General features: G+C 37.8%; 1 protein-coding gene across 1 annotated transcript; it reads right to left on the bottom strand.

The window, feature by feature from the left end:
- Positions 1-1,182: 1,182 nt before the first annotated feature.
- On the bottom strand, positions 1,183-19,530 carry ALX1 (ALX homeobox 1). The gene is made up of 4 exons (XM_062491242.1): positions 19,299-19,530; positions 16,832-17,136; positions 13,129-13,257; positions 1,183-2,102 (listed from the first exon to the last, which is right to left on the bottom strand). The coding sequence occupies exons 1-4, from the start codon at positions 19,528-19,530 to the stop codon at positions 1,782-1,784; spliced, it is 987 nt and encodes a 328-aa protein (XP_062347226.1). The 3' UTR covers positions 1,183-1,781.
- Positions 19,531-20,856: the final 1,326 nt, after the last annotated feature.

The raw sequence follows: 20,856 nt of genomic DNA, 5'->3' as shown, positions 1-20,856 counted from the left end.
TACTAGTGGAAAATAGGACAAACTTCCTTTCAGCTGTGTAAGACTCTGCTGTAAAAATCGTATTTTTGGTTGATCCTGATGGTTTCAAAGTCAAGTTTGTTTATTTCCTTGAAAGGCTGCAGAATGAGTCCATCTCCTATTTTTGTTTCAAGTTTAGCCCCCCTGAGTGGGAGAAGAGAAAAGCTGGGGATTCCTGTGTGATTGTTTTTGTGAGTACTGGTAGTTCTGCAGTTACTGTGATGAAATCTGCTTCCTGATCTTCCCTTCTTCCCCCATTCACTCTCTGTTCCTAACTAATGGCCAGAGAGAAAAGCAAGAATGAGCAGGGGGTGCCCCGAGAGTTGTATCCTGTTCTAATCACAGCCATGCAAGTCCTTCTTTATTTCAATTAATTTACTTTGCCTTTATGAACCTGAGAGACTGGCTGTTGCTTTCAAAGAGGTTGACATTTCACTCATCTGAAGGGGCTTGGAATGTGACAGGGGAAAGGGAGGAGAAGTAAATCAAAGCAGATATCAATTCTCCAGATGTAAAGTATTTTTCTTCTCCTCTATTTTTTTTCCACCAGAAATGTCAGAAAGTCTGCTGACATTTTAATTCCTTTGTGATAGGCTGGGAGCTGAGAGCCAAATCTTGCTGCCGTTGCAGTCAAAAAGATTTTTCCTATATACTTTAAAGGTAGCAAACACTCCGGAAAACATATGAGCAAAGTTTCAATAAAGTGTAACTAAAACTAAATGAACAGTACTCTAATATCATCTTAAGATCAGTTACAAACCGAAACTGACAATCCTTGTTGGAGTCTTTTTGTTTCAATTTGACCGTAGAGTAGCAAAACCCAGGATAGTACGGGAAGTAAGACCTCAGTGTTTTGTTTTTTGGGGCTTTTCCCTAATCCGTGTTCTGTTAGAAGTGTAGGAGTACTATTCCATGTTGTCTTTCAGTCACCTAAGCTTGATAACACCCTATCTGTAACCTTTAAGATTTAATTTAAATACCCTAGCTGACACATAATCTGTGCACATCTTTGAAAACTCTGTTAAACATTGTGATCCTACTTTTAGAGTTATATTTGAGCAAAAAAACCCCTCATTATCTTTAATAGAAATACAGTGAAGTCCATAAGATAAAGTAGTACTTTCTATTCTTGTTACATTAGTTGTAGTTCATTGGTATAAATTCAACAAGCTCAATATACATTTAGCAAAACAGCAAAGCTGGCTTAGAGCAGCAGCTCAGTGCTGAGAGAACTCAGTCTACAAATTCTACTGACAACATGAATAGTCATATATTTCCTTCTTTGTGTGGTGTGCTTAGAGATTTACATCATGGGTTTAGTATAATAAATTCATTATCTTTTACCAAGTTGTTCCTTTATGAAGTATTCATTTGTAAAGCACATTTTTTTTATACAGGACTACTAAAAATATGGAGTAGACACATTTGCTTAGTAGTTTTATTTTTCTTTTTTTTTTTTTTGCAGGTTCTATAATCATATTTCATCAACTGGTACAACAAAACATATATAAAAAGCAAAACAAAGAGGGCTTGTTGAGCTTGATGCATGGGAAATCTATCTGGTTTATTCTCAGTTTATTATTAAATATTATATTGCATTTCTTTAAGCAGACATCGTGTATATTGTGATTTCAAGCATTCCACACACAGCAGCTAATTCTTGTTCCCTTTAAATATGGGAAATAAAAATGGTTTTAGTTTGCTTTAAAAAAAAAAAAAAGATAAAAAGAAAAAGAAAAAAAATGAGAGAGGGTATTACTATATTACATGGCCCAAGAAATATTGGCAGCATGCTCTTTGGCTTTCATCCGTAGAACTGCAATGCTGGAGGACCTTCTTTCAAACTCTGGCTTGGTTTCAAAAGCATGTCCATTGGTTGCGCCAGAAAGCAACGAGTCAGTGAAAAAATTATTGAGAGGCATGTGGCTGAATTGATTCTGGTGGTTTGAAAAGCCTGTGTAGCCAGAATCTGTCCGGGGTGAATGAGAGTAAGGTGTCATACAGGAGGATGTATCTCGTGGCAGCATGCAGGAGGTAACCACAGAACCACTGGCCGCATTCCCTGCCCACAGATTGTTCTGAATCTGCAACATATGAAATGAATACAGTTAAACTTAGATAGTTCATCTTTTGTTTTCTGCAATGCTTTGTTTGCTTTACTTCACACATAATTAATTCTCCTCTGAAACAAGCAACAAGTATGTAACAAGTTCTCTGCAACCATATTAGAAAATAGTGTGAAGAGATCACATGAGTCAAAATACAAGATTGTTCACTTAAGAGCAAGGGCTGATGAGTCACGTTCCTTACTTCATCATCTGTTTGTCCTGTGGCTCTATATATGATGTCTAGTTTTGAACCTCAGGATGCCATCAGCCCAGCCAGTCAATAAAATTAATGGAAACACACAACCAACATAAGAAAAAAGGTGTCAAAAGAGTGTACAAGATCTTGGATTGTTTTCAACATAAATGTTTCTCCTCATTAGAACTCCCACTGTAATGGTAGGAAAAGGGTGAACAAAACAAACTAATTTGGATTTCTCAAGTGACACAGCCCAACAAGTATTTGAAAAGTTTAATAATGAGAAGCCTTGCGTAATTACTTTAAAACAGATTAAACCCTAAGACATAGAAATTACTAATAATACATTCAAGAGCTTTTCTTAAATTTGTTTCAAAGATATATTTGACATAAAATTTCTTTTCAAGATTTTTTTATGTGCAACTATAGTTTGAGGGCATTTCTGTTTCAGCATTCAGTCTTAACAAGCTGCATTGTCCATCCCTGGAAAACACTGCATGACAGACTAGGGCACAAACTTTGTGGTTACCAGCAAAGTTGGTAACCATGTATTCAAGCTTTGATGTACAATCCTTTCTATACTTGGCAGTCACTTAAAGCTTCATTCTGAGTCTCAGGCCTTCTACCATCTATGTATAGATGCTATTTATGGATAGGTATTTTTCATCGTTTGTTACTAGATGAACAGACAGGAAGATTTTTGAGACCTAACACAAGTGAGCTCCTGTTATCTCAGACTGCATAGTCTCTCATTCCTGCTCTACTCACTTTGATTTGATCAAACTTCACACTCAGCAACTGCCCTTCTGTTTTTCCAAATTCTCTACTCTCCTTCTATCAGTACTATATGCATATGATATAATTTCTGACATACTCAAACTTCCTCAGTCATTCCTCATTTGCACACACCATTATACAATATACAGCTTTATATGTCTTCTCCACTTTTACCTATGTGTCTTTTCCGAATGTTGATATTTTTTTAATGTACAAATAACATCAGGCAAGACATTTTTAGCCCCCATTCACAGTACAGATCTTGTCAGCCAGAAACTATATCCTTTTCTATTTGTTTTCCTTTGCTAAATTTGTCTTCATTCTAAACATCTGTTGTCTGTTCAGTGTATACTTGCCCTGATGCACTGCAATTGAGCCCACGTGTCTTTGTTCTCTGTGATATGTTGGAGCAACTCAATTATTCTTCAGTTAGCACTGAAAAGTGAATTCCCACTTCAAACTTAATTTTACATTCACATTCCAAATCCATAGACAAAGGAATTTTGACTTTAAGATAGAAAGGTTATCTCTCTAGCTGAGTGATATTTTCCTGTCAAAGCAGAGGTCACGGGAAGTAATGAATTATGACAGACACACACATATGCACACACACAATGAAAACATGTTTCTAAGGCTGATGAGTTGTGTTTTCTCCCATTGTCCTATCACTTTGCAACAGTACATACCAAACCATCAGCAAGCTAAAGCGATAAATTATGGTTCACTGAACTCATCTAGCTGAGATCTAGTGCAGTTAGGAAGGATGAAATAGTCTGATTTTAAAAGTTAATATTTTAAACAACTGTATTAGCAAGGTCATTGGGAGCTGACAAACTAATCTGGGCCCCTTGGGAATTCCAGCAGGAGAAAAATAATCCAGTAATGCTCCATTTCAGTTTCCTGTGAAAGCCTGGGGAAAAATTATGATAGAAACACATCTCCCCAAACTCTGGATCTGCTCAGCTTGTTTACAGAGATATGCATGTGTGCAGTTATAGTTCCACACTGTAGTGGCTTGGGTGCACCAATTTGAGATTTCCTGGCCAGTGCACGGGACAGTCATGGATGTGCCTTTCCACACACACACATACACCCACATAGCTGGGCACACCTCAGGTTTCTGCTCCTGCAGATTTTAGGGGGTCTGCTGGGAGGTGATGGAGGGAGTAAAGAGTCTGAGGAAGGATATGGAAGATCTTTCCTCCTTCTTGTGGGCCTCCTGAAGTCTATATGAGGAAATCTAAAAAAGTTTCAGAACTTTCCAGTTGCCTCCTTCCACAATCACTTTTCAGAAGACTCAAATATCAGCCCATGGGAGACTCTAGTTTGATATGGTTCCTAGCTGCCTTATTACTCTTTAATCAACCTACCTCAAGCCAGTTTGGACTTATAATCAGACAAATTGCCCCAGGGAGAAACTAGTTAATCTACACAGTGTCTAATACACGAACTATTTCTGAAAGAGCTCATAATCTCCAAAGCTAACTTCCATGCAGCAAAGTCTTATTTATCAGACTTACTGAAATTTCTAAGAAATGCTATACCAAATGCTGCAGTCACCCAGGCAGCACCGAAGTAATTATGGGAGTAACTAAAAAAAAATTAAATACAAACAGGAACAAGTTTGCCTTTAATACAGTCTTGATGGGAAGTCTTCAAAAGGTTCAGAGGCTCAGCTAGAAAGTGCCAAATAACCTATGTGGTCTGGAGGAATCACAAAATCACTCTTCCATATTTGAAGTAGTTTGGTTTGCACTAAACTAAGGCTAGCACCACAAATTATCCTGATATTTTTATCCTAGACAAATCTCTTTCAATTTAGGTTCAGTAAGATTGCACAGGTGTAAATGAGAACAGAATTTAGCTTCAAATACTAAAATATGCCAGTGTCTTTTTAAGGAAATATGTGAACAAGCTATTAATTTCTAAAACTTTTAAAGGAGTGTCCTAAGCTTCTTCCTTAGAGAAAGGAATCCAAATTATTAAACTTGACTTCAGGAATGCTACAAGATTCTAGGAAAGTTTTACATCTTCTCTCATGAGGCAGTTATGCTTTCCAAAGCAATGTTTCAATCATATCAATTTTCTATTCATTTTAGTTGGTTGAGTCACTTCACATTTGGTATTAAATTTTCATTTCTTTACAAGGATTTACAACATAAATATCTTGTAGTGAAATTTAGGTGCAGAAGGTATTCCTGTATTAAAAATAAATACAGCAATGTTTCACAATAAGTCAAAATGATCAGACCTTCTTCTGGTATGTTAGAAGGAAAAGCGACATTATGTACATGAATTTAAAGAAAATATTTTTCCTCTTAAAATCTTGTGTGATCCATGAACTATATAAAAGGCAATTCAGAGACTGTGAATGAGGCCATACATACAGCACATCTCTGGTTTCTGTTAACATCACAAACAACATGAGCTTTGCTCTTGTGGTTACCATGAAATTACCAGAGCCCTTCAATATATTTACCTACTGTATGTTTTATACACATATACAGATGCACACACCCCCTTCCTGGTAGAAAAAGAAATAGGATTTCATAGCTATGACAAGAACATAAATGGAGAGTTATGGTTGTTAACATGGTTATGATATAATTTCCTAGGCACATGACCTTCTGTTAGACACTGCAGAGGCAAATGAGCTCAGGTTATTGGTCATCCCACTTGGTGTCATTGCTTTGTTTCTGTTAAACTTTCAAGCTCCCTGACCTTCAGCTTCTTTCTGCAGCACCTGGGGAAATCGCATCTATTTAAATATCAAATTATTCTGGGTGTTTTACTATCACTTCCCTAGCTTTGTTCTCCCATCACCAAACTCTTGACTCAGGTTGTTTCAGTCACCTGCCTATCCAGGTTAGAGACTGTCTCAAGCAGACAACCCTGTGAGCACACACAGCATCTATTTGAGTGCATGTGTTTTAGTGCTTCACATGGGAAACAAAATTCTAATCTCTTTTAAGATCTCTAGATATCAAGAGATGCTATTTTTATGTTACATAATAAATGTAATAAATGTGCTGAATGTTATTATAATTACTGTAGTAAGTAATTAGAAACTACACATTTACTCTGTGAAAAAAAGAGTAGCACCAAGTCAAGAGTTAAGAATTTATGTAATTATAGAAAACATGTGAATGTCAGACTGATTTGCTAAATTTTTGTCCCTCCTCTCCTTGCACTGCCAGAAAATATCAAATCCGTGTTAGCACAAGGAGCTACTTTTGGGGGATTAAATAGCTGTTAAACTGCTCAAAACTACTAGTTCACAACTTGTATCTGTTAGTCATTCCTAGTCCATCAGCACAATTAATTTGGTCTGTAACTTTCCACATTTTTTTTCTGGGTGCCTCTTTAGAACGTCCAAAATACTGGTAGAAATTTGACTGTACTTCCCAAGTTTGCAGGTTCTCAGAATAAGTTAAATTGATAAAACCCTCTGAGATTATTTCTCTAAACCCTTGCTTGCAGCAGCTCTCAGATTTAGATAAGGTTACTCAAGCCCCATCCAGCCATGTTTTGAGTCGCTCCAGCTGCAGAGGTTCATTAATTTATATGGGCAACTTGTCCCAGAGCTTCACCACTCTCATTGTATTTTTACACTTATATCTAGACAGAACACTTCTCAGTGTTTAATTTGTGATCATTTTGCAGGAGCTGTTGAACAGGTGCAAAGTGATGTGAAGATCACCTGCACTGTATTGGGCTCATGTATGAGAGAGATGCAGCACACAATTTTCAGATATAAATAAAAAGCTAATTAGCACATGTTAGTGAGAGGTTTAATGATACAGATATAAAGTATGTGATAGATGCCTTCAGTCCACATTTGACTTACACATGGTGAACAAAATAAAAATCTGACCATTAGATTCCACACTTAAACAGGTTTGCTAAGCTTCAAAATAATGTAGGATTTGGAAAGTCATCAAGCCCTCATTCTTGTATGGGATGTTTTATAAACTGTAAATTCTCCCTACTGCAATCTCGAGGACAGTTACCATATGGATTAATGATATTTCAACTCTATGATACAGTTAAAGACTATATTTTGTATTTTGAAAAAATACTATTAAAATTGTGTGAATCTTAGAAAAAGAAAAGAATTTTCCATATAATTAAGCCCCAGTAAAGTCACTCACACTTAAAGAAATACATGTTTCACAAAAAGACCCCACAGAGCAACAAACTGAATGCTGAGACTACAAGAAGGACCACATACAGTGGTGGTTTATTACTTTATTACCAAGAAAAAATAAAAGTGCAGTGCATAAACTTCTTTGTGTGGAATAGACACCACCCAGAAAGATTAGAAGTGTCACTTCACTCTTGTTGGAAGATCAGCCACAGCAAGGCAAGTGAGCACACATGCAGCAAGACATACACCATATGCAGGTGGTGGCTCAGCCTGAGCTCCATGCTGCCCCAGCTAAACAGCATGAGTGTGTGATAAAACTTCTTTGAATCTAGCTCAGATATGTCTGCCACATCTACTCATGCTTAATCAGTGTACCCATAGCCTTAATGAACTATTGTGATTAACTGTCAGTTATATGTCTACTACAGTTAAAAGAAATTTTAAGTCATATAACATGTGGTGTCTAATACATTCCATATGAACATTTAATTGGAGCATGTAACTTTGATTATTGCTAATGAGGATTAGCCATATGTACTGAGGCTACAGCAAACTATAATGATGATCCAAGGACTTAGTACTTAACACATGTTTGCTGATACCACTTCTACACTCTTTGACTGCCAACACATCATGCGATGCCATGCTGTTCAACATATTAATTTGATTTATCTTTCTGGTGGATGGAATGCAAACTTCAGCCTCTTCCTTCTATTTCTGAGATTTCAACATTATCTTTTCTTTCTACACTTTCTATAGCATTCCTGTTCCCATACTTTTGAAAGGGTTTTGTTGTCTTAGGATTCCCATCTGTGCTAGGTTGGGTTTTCTCAACTAAAAAAATAAATTCTATCCTATCCGAGTCTTGCCTGCATTTTCAAGAAAATTTTTAAACCACCCAAACATTTTACATGTGATATTAAGAGGGAAAATAGAGTGGTGTGACAAAAATTAATCTTTTTAAAGGAACTTAGAAGAAAAATTAAAATGAACATGATTCAAAGAACAAATAAGAAGGAGGATAGACACAAAGAAAGAAAAGAGCCTAGGTGGGAGGAAAAATGTTGACCTTTTTTATCTGCTTTTCAATGATACAATGTTTATTTACATACTGATCCACTTTTTTATAAAGATAACATCTTTATCAATTTGATTCATACAGGGAAAGCTGGAAGTCTGTGTGATAATAGTATAGGCTCTTGTGTGCTTAAATAAGGAGGGGGTAAAATGAAATTTTGTCTCAGGTTTTCTTGTTAGTTCTCATAGGTAATCATTGAATCTGATGAGATCAAGTACCCTTGGTAACAGGAGCCTTCCCACTAACACAGGGCGGCAGAAGGAGTCAAAGACAAATAAGGTAAAAGAACAAAGCTAAAGAGGATTTAATGTTCCTTTTTCAACATATCACTTATACATCTGTGTAAGATAACTACAGATGACTGCAGATGAACCAAGTGTCAGAATAAAAATATAGAGATGATCTTACCTATTATTCACCTTATGTTTTAGGAATAAAAAATTTAATTGTTCAGATTTTTGACAGCTGTAAAAGGAATGCATGTCTGGCATAAAAGTCCCTTTGGTTAAGCCCCCTAAATACAAATGTCAAATACTTATCTGACCACGGCTGCCTAAAATGAAGGATGGATCCTTCTTTTAAATTCTCTTCATCAGCACTTCAACAGTGTCTCAGATATTCAGAGACATATTTAGTAACACTCTGTGCTGCATTTAAGTGACCGAATTAAGTATGGCTTGTTTACTAACATTCACTCTGGTGGAATGAAGTTAGCTTCCCCATGAAAGGAGTCTGCATTCATTTCCCTTCTGATGTTAAGATGTTCCACCTATACTTTGATATCATCAGTAGCATATTGCTAGTTAAGCTAAAACTGCCTAGGATATGTGTTTTCCTGAGTACACATAAGATGACTTAGACCACAACGTGTTGCATCTGCAAGAGAACCTTGAAGTTCAAACACTGAAACTAATGAAACTGAAAACTTTTGCCAAATGAATGAAAATCACCGTGCATAAAATTTTCATAGAAAAATCCGATTTTCGGCATAATGTTAAAGCCTTGAAAAAGCCATCTGAATAACAGATAATTGTTCTAGAATGTTGTACAAACTGCCCTCCTCTGTAACCCAGGTTTTGACAGTATAATTGATGGAAGATATATGCATGCAGAACTTGGCCAGTTTAGGAGATACTCAATTTCTTGGCAGATAGACAAACAATATTTTAAAAACAAAACCAAAAATCTAAAGTCAATATACTGTAAAAATAATTAAGTTTAGACTGAAAGAGCAAAGCAAAAAATTATGTTCTACAAAAAAAAATCTAAATTTTTATTATTGTGAAGATAAAGACAAGGAATTTAATAGCAAAATTAGACTATATTACAGAGACAGCTGTTGGGCCAGACCACCTTCAGACGTCACTTTCAACCTCAACTTTTCTCTGATTCAGAGCCAACCTTCTGTCTGAAATGAGTCAAAATATTCATTTTCCCACAGGAAAATCCATTCAGGTTTATGAATTCACACAATGCATCACAGCACTACATTCTTAACTTGTATTTGATGAAGATAATTGCTGAAGAGACTAAGCAGAAGTCTCCATGACACCCTCTGTTGACTGCAAGAGACTGATGCTTCAGCTGGAATGCAACAGAGATGTGTTTTCTCAACATACCCATGGCTGGACCCAAAACAGAAAATCCGCTGGCTGCAAATCCTTATAATGCACACCAGAAATTCATACTTGAGCCTGCTCTTTCTGCCATAAAGCTGTAAATTTCTCAGCTTGATTTCATAATTTTTCAACATTCAACCATTTTTTCCCTGCAACAGGAGTCTGTTTTTCTCCATGTTGATTCTTAAATAAGCTCCAGTGATCTGTGTTCCACAATCCACAAGAAAAACTATTTATTTAAAAGTATGTCAAAGCTTGTCTAATACTTGCTTATTTCACTGTCACAAGAGAAGTGCTCTATGGTGGTGGTAGGGAAATAAAAGTAAGGGAAAAAAGGACATTGTTTTCTCACATTAACTACAATGAAATAAAGAAGTTGTTGGGAAAATCAATTTATAACATTAAAATGAAACACTTTAAAATATCTTTTCTGCCTGAGTTGCAGGACAAACTGATGAATTTATAACAAGTCGGACACTGTATATTTATTTTCCCTAAGTGAAGCCCTTAAAAATGGACATTTAGTTCAAAAGATTTGAATGCAGTGGTGTTAGTATTCATTGTGTTCTTGAAACAGATTTTCATTGTCTCAGGCATTCTCACTGGAAATGTTATATATATGATGGAGATGTAATTTTACTGAAGGAGAGGATTTCAGAATGTGAAAAGTGGGAATTACCACCAAGTTAGCAAGAACATGATTTTTTTATTAAATGTTCTGTGATAATTGCCTGTATACCTACTCATATACAGAAAAGTAGCCAACTTTTTCTCTGAGGAGTGGGCTACCATGTTTTTATCGTGTAGCCAAGCTATGCATGCAAGAACTCAGCTGACACAGCCAATGCAAAGAGCCCTCACACCTTCATTTAGCTCCTTGCTCCTGTTCCTGAAGTACAGAACAGCACAACGCAGCTGTGACCAGGCTCATGCAGGTGACCAGACTCTATTTCATGTCTGTGCTGCTCCGTTTGCCTGCAGTCTGTTAGTCTGTGGTTGTAGGTGAGCACATCACATTCGTGCTTGTGAATGAGTTAACATTTTAGAGATGCTTGATCTAAGATTATGGGACCAGCATTTGCATTTCAATCTTCTATTTTTGAGAATCTATTAATTGGTGATGGAAATATTTGTCAGACTGAAGCTTGGTTGTGTCATACATCTAGCAGATATTTTTTGACAAAAATATAAACAGAAATGCAGTGAATTAGTGTTTTTAACAATCTGAAAGTACAGAATAGATATTTTATTGGGTTAGAATTTCATAGATCATAATATCATATAGTATGAAAATGTGGTATTTTTCAAAAACATTATTTTTAGGACAATAATTTTAAGTGCTTACCAAAGGCTTATATTACTTCATTATCTTATACTAATGGAACTTCTGTCATTTAGGAAAATGTGTAGATAGAATCCTACTTAAAAATACAAGATAAGCTTGCAGACACAAGTTTAGCCTAGAAATCCCAGTTTCAGCACTGGTAAGTCAGAAAGACCTTCAAAGATGAGTTGACCACCTTGAATAAGATTTCTGAGTGAATGCATATCTGTGTCTTTGTGAAACTACCTGGGGCTACCCAAGATTGTGTCTACCTACCTAAACACAGAGTCATGCAGGGGTTACTAATGCAATCTGGGTTATTGCCCTGCTACATTTCGAAGTAAAACCAGAAAGACTTACAAGTGCAACCACAGCTGAAATTGTTGTGTCCATGTTCTGCTTTGTGTTCCAGCTCTGGCCCAGGCACCAAACCTAGTAATATGCCACCTTTTCAGAGGTAAAGCATGTTAAACTGAGTAGATGACACATGAGCCAAAGACCCCTGATTCATAGCTAACCACATTCATAGAATCATAGAATCATAGAATCATAGAATCATAGAATCACTAAGGTTGGAAAATACCTCTGAGATCGTCAGGTCAAACATTTGACCAAACATTGCCATGCCAACTAAAGCATAGCACTAATTGCTGTTTCCAGTCAATTCCTGAACACTTCCAGGGATGGTGACTCCACCACTCCAATGCTTAACCACCATTTCAGTGAAAAAATTCTTCCTGATGTCTGACCTGAACCTCCCCCAGCTCAGCTTGAGGTTATGTCCTCCTGACCTATCACTTGTTCCCTGAGAGAAGAGACCAAGGCCCATCTTGTTACAATCTCATTTCATGCAGCTGTAGAGAGTGATAAGGTTTCCCCTGCACCTCCTTTTCTCCAGGCAAAAAAGCACAACTCCCTCAGCTGCTCATCGTAGTACTTGTGCTCCAACTCCTCAATGTCCTTCTTGTAGTGAAGGGCCCAGAACTGGACACAGGACTTGAAGTGTGGCCTCACCATTGTCACGCACAGGGGGACAATCCCAGCCCTGGTCCTGCACCACAGCCCAGGATGCCATTGGGCTTCTTGGCCACCTGGACACATGCAGGCTCACGCTCAGGGGCAGTCAACCAGCACCCACAGGCCCTTCTCTGCTGGGTCAGTTTCCAGCCACTCTTCCCTGACCCTGAGGAACTCTTCATTGAGCCAATCTAGAGCACGGCCAAAGTGAGCTCACATAGAATATGAGTATATTCTTAAGGTTGGCAGAGACCCCAGTACCTAACCAGAACACCAGTATTGAAAGGGAGCCTTGCAAGATTTTTTGCTTTGCATGGTGCTTTTTTAAATTAATTATGTGGTAAAAGCAGTGTGAAGCCAGAGACATGGGAAAAATGGCTCCAGAATAAAAATATTCAATGTGCTAACACAAGCAAGGAGACAAACAAAAGCAAAGAGAGAGGCAAAGCAGTACACCAAAGAGCTGGAGAACAGAGATAGAAGATTACAACCTTATTATGCAGTATACCTTATTATTTACTAACAGGGAACTGAAAAAGAAAGCCAAATTAAACCAGCTACAACTGTTTGAGAGTGCTGTTCACTCCCTCTGCCTCTCTGCCCCAGCAATATACATTCAGTTCTGATTCTACATGGCTATATTACAGCTTCATGCTAGTAGGAGACTTGTTCTATTTAATGGTCTGTTGAGGTCTGTAAAGAAATGGTGCATATTTAACACATCAAAAGGAAGCTGTCTAGAGATCAGATAGTTTATACCTCATCTTAGCAAAGTATACAAAACCAGAGTTGTCAAGACTGCTGCCAAATGCAGAACCAAAGTACTGCTTGGTCTTTACCGTACCTGAGGGTAGCTGTCAGTCCTTGGAAGAACAGATATATCATAGGTGGCAGCAAAGTGGCTCTTAGCTTGCTGGATCTGACCATAGCGTTCTCTTTTTCTCCATTTTGCTCTTCGATTCTGGAACCAAACCTATAGTATACAAGGAAAAAGTCATAAGGGTAGACAAAATTATATACTGTGCAAAGGGTTTTAGGAAAATATGAGATTTTGGGCAGTGGCTTTGAAAATTTCTGTTTATCTACAAAAGTGAAGTCCTCCACCTGAAAATTAATTTTTGCTGTCTCAATCTTGTAAATGTCACACCTGCTTAACTTATTGCTGGCTACTTTAAATGTACATATTGTTTCATTTATATTATCTAAAACAAAACAAAACAAAACAAACAAAAAAAAACTGAAGAAGATCAGTCTGTAGCAAGTAAAGAAACATTCTCTTCAATTCTCATGCCCACTGACTTGCTATGACCAGCCATAATCTGCCTCCTAGAGGTGTCCATAATCTTTATCAAGTGCAGTAGTAAAAAGGCAGGAAAAATTGGCACAGTAGTCTGCACAGCAGGAAAGGTTCCTATAAGGAAAGCTAAAAGGCCAGGAGGATAATAAAATGTCACCATGTCATAGACAGTTTTTGAACAGTTGTGAATTTTTTTTTCACATTGGTGTTAGGTGATACCTGTTTCTTATAAAGGAAGACAAAAGGATTGCACTTGAGACTATGGAATAATTTAGATTTTATGCTTAAATTTCTTTATATTCTTTGGTCTGTTCTGCAATATTTTGAGTGTCAAGTATTATATCAAAAACCCATTATATGCCCATTTCTTTTTGTTACTGACAACTGTCATTGTCCCATGGTCTTAATAATTTATTTTTGTCTTTCAGTTTAGTTTGAACTGGTTAGGAATTATCCTGATGAATAAAGGGGATTGCTAAGTAACATTGTATAAGAGTAATATGTAACTAGTCATTATTGTTCTGGTGTAAGCAAGTTCACTGAGACTTTTTTAAGAAGTCACACTTTTAACTGAACCGTTATCTTTTTTAAAGAAAACAATGGCACTGGTTAGTCATCCTGCTAAACTGACCATTAATTCATTTTGATATATACATACATGAATAGTGTTTTTTTATAGATACTTCCTGTATTTTGAGGGATATTTTCTGGTTCCATATTGTGGGATATTTAAAAAAAACACTCTTTGGTTTATAATTTCATTCTTGCATTGATCTTTGGAGAACCCAACTGTCTTTTGATGCTGCTTAAGCAACCAAGGCATATTTTTGCTCATTTTGATTCCCAAGGACTTGTGGCAGATGTAGTATGCACAACCTTTTAAAAGATTCAGCAACTAAAGCAAGGCTCGTGATATAACTCCTCATATATTGTTAGGAAATTTGGTGGTAAAATTGTGTTACTTATGATGCCTGAGGTTCAGCAAAAAGAAAAGGGAAGGCAAAAAGAAAATCTCCTGTCTCCACGGGAGGCATCAAGGACATGATAAGGAAATCTATTCATGAAGTTCTTTCCTTGAAAAAAGACCTTGACAATCTTCTTAAAATGGGTACCAATTACTGGACTGACATGCAGCAGGAAAGAGAACAACTTAGATAAATTAGGTTCAGGTTGGCTCTCTCTGCATGTGTGCAGGACAAATATTAAACTGGATGTTGATGAAATGGTGGTGAAGGGAACTGTGGGTAAGGTATCCAGCTGATCACTCTGCTACACTAAATCAAACAATTTGCTTGAATTCATAGAAGTAAATGAGAAAAGGCACATATTTTTTTCCTTTGACAATCCCCCAAAATGTTTCTGTTTACACCACTTTACTAGAAACTTACTCTTGGCAGAGATAAAGTAACCATTTGCCTCCACAAAGCAATGTAGAAATCTGCTGCTTGTTATCCTTGAATTGCCAGATGCTTGCCTTTAATGACGTAAGGCCTTGCGCATTGCTTAATCTTGTGATGGAATACTCTTGCTACTCTGGATAGAAATGATCAACATGTCCTTTCATATTTAGCATATGAGAAATGCAAGTAATCTTTTAAGAAAGGTAAGAACATATTTAAATAAAATATAAATAAGTACTCTGTGAGAGTCTGATATAGACATATATTTTTCATTTACTGTCTTCTTTTTAATACTCTTATCATGTAAGAATATTTTTTCTAAATCTTAGAATAAAAATGTGATAAAACGTCAGATGACACACTTTAGTTCAATTTTCCCCTCCCTGTTCTCACTATTAATTTGTTCTTGAAGTAGTTCTCCTTATTCCAGAATTATGCATTCCTTATAACAGTGTTTTAACATTATGCTAGCTTCTTGTTTTTAAGTCAAAACTTAATCTCAGTGAACGGAAGTCATACTTGGAAAGCTGTACCATATTTAAGAGAGGGATTGTGCAGAGCCTAAAGAGTTAAAAGCCACTGAAACAAATTCCACTGGCATTGTTGATATCACATTGATGGAACTGAACGCAGTTTTGGACTCTGTTTTCTGATGACAATGGCAAATGTGATGCCTGCTTGAATAGACATGAAAAGAACACTTCTTTATAAAATTAATTAGCTGACTTTCTTTCTGAAAGTGTTTCTGATTTAATTTCAGTTTGTATGCATGTGCACTGATGTCTATTTCTTTATATGCATGTGTGAGTATGTGTTTAATTACAAGTTGTGAAGTTGTTATCATATTCAAGTCACTAAATTAAAAAAATTAATCCCAGTCTGTAAGAATCAACAGGACTTTTATTCTCTAAATTGAAATAATGATTATTACCAGAACAGGGGAGACATCTAAAATTAAGATAAACTTGCAGAACATGGCTCCCATGCTTTCCTAACAGAAGACCTCTAAACAAGGAAAAGTCTGAATTTCCTGGATGTTTAGCTCTTTTTCTCACTATTGCAGATCAAAAGCCATAAATATTATTGAGATTACTACATGAGCACATGCTGAATTAATCACATTTGTATGCAGTTATGATACTCAAATAATGTACTAAGTGGTCACTGGTATGTTTCATTCCAAAAACTAGAATAACATTATTCATCAGTTATGAAAGTTTAAAAACCAGAAATTCTACCTCCTAATTTTGTGATTTCTAAGATCATTCCACACAGAAAAGATGAAAGGATTATGTCCTTGCACAAAACACACACATACACATACCTATGTAAATATAGGTGTGTATGTATAATAGGTGTATATAATATATAACTATATTTATACACATTTATGTATGTGCAGTTTCACTGCACCCTCTTTGGATAGAAACAAGGAATTTGGTTGCTTTTTAGGCTGTAATTTTCATGCCATAACACACACAGAATCCTCTGCATCTGAGTTCGGCATTGTCATCAGTCTGAACCACATGCAACAAGTCTTTACTGGGATCTCTTCACGTAACAATTTATGTTTTCATTGCCTAGAACTCTACAAGAGAGATCAAGCCAGCTTTACTATTGATGTTGTTGTCTCATCTTTAAACAAGTGTTCAGAACTGCAACACAAGCTATTTTTAAAAATAACAAGTTATTTTAGCACTACGGAATAACAGCTCATGATCATAAAGAAATGAGGCAAAACGAGCTGTTTACTTTAGCTTTACAGGCTTTTGTAAATCCCCAAGACTGTAATTTACTCATTCCTACAATGTACAATTTGTCATAGAAATGCTTAGGAATCTGGTTCCTACCTGGACTCTGGCCTCAGTGAGCTCTGTTCTCAGAGCTAGCTGCTCTCTTACATAGACATCGGGGTAGTGAGTTTTCTGGAATACTTTCTCCAGTTCCTCCAGCTGCAAACTGGTGAAAGTTGTTCTGTGTCTCCTCTTCTTACTGCTGGAGACATTGCTGTCACACTTATCACCAAGTTCATCCAGGTCCCCTTTCTCCTGCAGCCCTTTCACTGGAGACATCCTGAGATTGTTGCAATTGTCCATGGGCCTGCTCAGCTCTGTGTGAAGAGGCTGTCCTTCCACTTTAGTAATCCCGTAGTTCACTGCATACAGGGTGGGTTAGCAGCTGGTTAGTAAATGATCAAGGGGGAAGGAGAGGTGTTTGGATTCAGGAGTTCATATAAAACAGCTTCACAAGGAACAAGATTCCATCATGGCAGTGTTATTTCTATAGAAGCTCATTGAAGAGGAATTTGTAATATTAACTACAGATAGAACAAAAGTGCTAAATCACATTGAATTTTAACTGAGAATTATATCTGAAATCACCATCTGAAAATTTAAGGTGTAAGGAGACTGTGCAAGAGACTTGAATATTTTCACTCTGCCTCTACTGCCAATAAAGTAGTTAACAATCCATGAAATCAGCATCAGCTAGAGTTGTACAGATAAGGAATCTTAGCCCAAAACAGATTTTTCACAGAAGAGGCACAAAGCTATTGGAAAATGTGCCTTTAAACTTGGAAGCAAATGTAAAAGCCTCTATTTCTATGAAAACACAAACTGACAGCGAAGTAAATTTAATAGCTGTAAACTGACTAATCAATAAGCAAATGAAACCAAAAATTAAATTCACTTTTAAAATTCAATACATTCCATATACCTTCTTTTGTATTTGTGGAGTGGAATTATTTCCAATGAGGTTTTTTATGGTTACAAAATACAGGGCATTTCTGCAAAATGTTAACTTATCAAAAGAAATCGTTTCATATACTTTGTAAAAAGATTTCAGAAACTATTTGTCTTTAGGTAAAACTTGAGTGACAGAGAGAATAAATATACTGCAGCAGCTTCTTAATAAGAAATGAAAACCTTTCTTACTTTTCAATATTTTTATTTATCACACATCACTGGAAAAGTAATGAGCTAAGTTAGAGAATTATTTTTTCTTTATTTTCTAAAGAAAAAGGTAGAAAAAAGATTCAAACTCTATAGAAATAAAAACTTACAAACATGCTATGTAACATAATGAGCTTGGCTTTGAGATTTTCTCACGTTCTCAGCAATCTCTTTTCTTTAAATTCGATCTGGTTGTAATGAAACATAATTTTTAGATACTTACCATCAACACATACACAGATAGGAAATGCTCCAAAGCCCTCGAGGCACACAATAAATTAGCTAATTAACAAACATTCCAATGTATAAATCAATTTCATCTAGGTTTTTCTTTTTTTTTTAATTACACGTGAAGAAATCTATCAATATTTCTTACAACTTTTTCATACAAATAAAAGAACTTTCTCAAAAAAGCATATGTACTTCAATGACGACATTGAAGTCAAAATGCATGTAGTATTGTTAGTCTTATTGCAGCTGATCTTAACCATGTTTTCCAATTTTTCTAGGAATTTTTTTTTTCTGTAGCGATTTTCCTCATGTTGGAATAATGAGGAAGATTTTGAATGCTTTAAAAAGAAAATATTCCACATTGTCCTTGCCTATAAGCTAGAAACTTTTAATACTTTATAAAATGTTTAACCCTATTCTTTGGACGATCGACGCGGTTTTCTGAAGAATCACCTCCGCGCATCATTTGGTAACACGGCAAAGAACCCGGCTACCGTGGCAGGACGATATTTGAAGGAAGCAAAGACGACCAAGAGACCTCCCGCTCGCTCCCTGGGTCGGCTCCGGAGAGCCGGCAGTGTCCGGGTCCCTCCGGCACCGGCACCCGGCGATGCTTTCTGTTTCCCGGGAGCTCTCCGGGTGAAAACGCCGCGGCTCGCAGCGGGGGCGGGGGTGGCCGGAGGGCGGCCGGGGGCCGGTCAGGCGGTTCCGGGGCTGGCCGGGCTGTGCGGGAGGTAGCGGGGGCGGCCGTGCCCGCAGCAGCCCCGGGACCCGCCGGCCCCCCGAGCCCGGGCGGGCTGTGCCGGCGTGCGCGGAGCTGCGCTCTCGGCCAGCCCGGGACCGTGGGGAAGGCAGCGGATGAAGGGCTGCGCTGAGAGGAAAAGGACTCTTCAAAGCAGGCGTTTGCCTTCTCCCGGAATTATTTTTTTTTCTTTTTCTTTTTTTTTTTTTTTAACAGTAGTGGGAGTAGTATTATAACGGTAGTATTGTTACTGTTGCTGTTATTGTTATTGTACTACAACCTGACGGCCCCTCTCATGCCCACACATCTGGTTTTGGTCTCCCTGGGCGAGAGAATCCCTGCCCTCCCCCGTACATCTCCAGGAGGGAGAATAACCCTGGGATGACGACTCACCGTTGTTGTCCTGGCAGGGTGAGGTCCTCTCCAGCCTCACATGATGCTCAGATCTTTGCAGAGGGTTGAAGGCCTGTACGCATTTGCTGCCTGACGTTTTGCTATAAAAGGACTCATTGTCCAAAGTTTCCATAACGTGCTCCAAACTGCCTCCTGCTCCCATATAAAAGTCACTGTTCTTGCTCGGCTGGCTCTTCAGGGCAAACTTCTCGCTCAGAAAATCCATAATCATCTAAGGCTGCTTGAGACAGGGGCTGGACTGTGAGCAAGGGAGGGAGAGTGAGTGGATGGGAGGGAAGGAAGGAGGGAGGAAGAGGCGTTCAGTGCTTAGGGAGCTGTTTTGCCTCTGAGCCTTTGATTTGTCTTGTCTTGAAAGGGGAACCCGAAGTTGCTCTTATATCTTGAAGCTCAGCAGGACTTCTTGTGCAACCTCCCATTTCTAATGAATATGAAAATAAGCAAGCGGTCTAACTCCACCCCAGGTCCCCCAAGACCTAATCCCAACACAGGAGGGAGTTCCAGGCCCGTTTTCGACAGACAGATCTGTTTCAGACAGACACACACAAGCGTTCGGGGAGGGTGAGGGGAGAAAGGGAGGAAGGGGAGGGAGGACAAATAAAAAGGACATTTCCCCTCTGCAACCTATTCTCATTTCTCCAGGGATCCTGGAAAGAGTAATCCCTCGCTTCCCTCCCTCTCTCTCCAGCTCCCTGAGAGGCTTAGAGCGAGGTAATTTCAGGGGCACGTACCCTCAAGTAAAGGATCTTCTTTAATCGATTTGACTGATACGTCGGTAGCTGCAGTTCTGTTCTCTGAAGCTGTAAAATTAAGAACCGGTGTTCCTTCTTTATTAATCAGCTCAGAAGTTTTGTCCTAGAGTTAAACAGAGGAAGAAATATTATAGGCAGTTTTTTGTGTAGACGGAATGGAAATTAGAGAAACTTAAAACTAAAACTCTCTCACATCAGAAACTAGCCTAACAGAATTTCTCTGCTATGAAACAGATATCAACCAGTCTGCCTCTGTGTGTGTGTTCGGGGCTGGGGATGTGTGTGTGTCTGTGCAAAGTGGTTAAAAAGGACCTTTATTTCAAATCTGAAATATTATCATTTAAAAACAATAGTGTTTCTAAATGAAAGTGTTTTGTTTTGTTTTGTTTTGTTTTTAAGTCTTCTGTAGTAAAAATAAATGAGCCATATATGCATGTGTTCCTGTGGGTATTGGGAATGCGGGTGATTTTCGCCAAAAGTGTGAGCTTTGAAGTGTTGAATTCCTTGGTACTTTCGCACATTGGTAAGATTTAAAACACAGGCGAGAGAGCTAAAGGACTATTTCGAAAAGGCACGAATTACGGAAAAGATCTTCCGTGCTTCCTCGTCAAAGGAGTACTCGGTGAAGTAAAGCAAACCCGTGACTGCAGCCACTTCAGATGAGGATTCCGGCACCGTGGGCCCGCTCTTGTGTTTTCTACTGAGGGTATTTTAGAACCCAGTTCGGTGGGCCCTTCCCCCGCTGGGGGCGGGGAGGGGAGAAGAAGCGTGGCTTTAATGAGTGGCTG

The sequence above is a fragment of the Cinclus cinclus genome, chromosome 4 (assembly GCF_963662255.1).
Source record: "Cinclus cinclus chromosome 4, bCinCin1.1, whole genome shotgun sequence".
In the NCBI taxonomy this organism is placed as follows: domain Eukaryota; kingdom Metazoa; phylum Chordata; class Aves; order Passeriformes; family Cinclidae; genus Cinclus; species Cinclus cinclus.
Note: the sequence above shows the minus strand (reverse complement) of the source record. Positions and strands in the feature narration are given on the sequence as shown.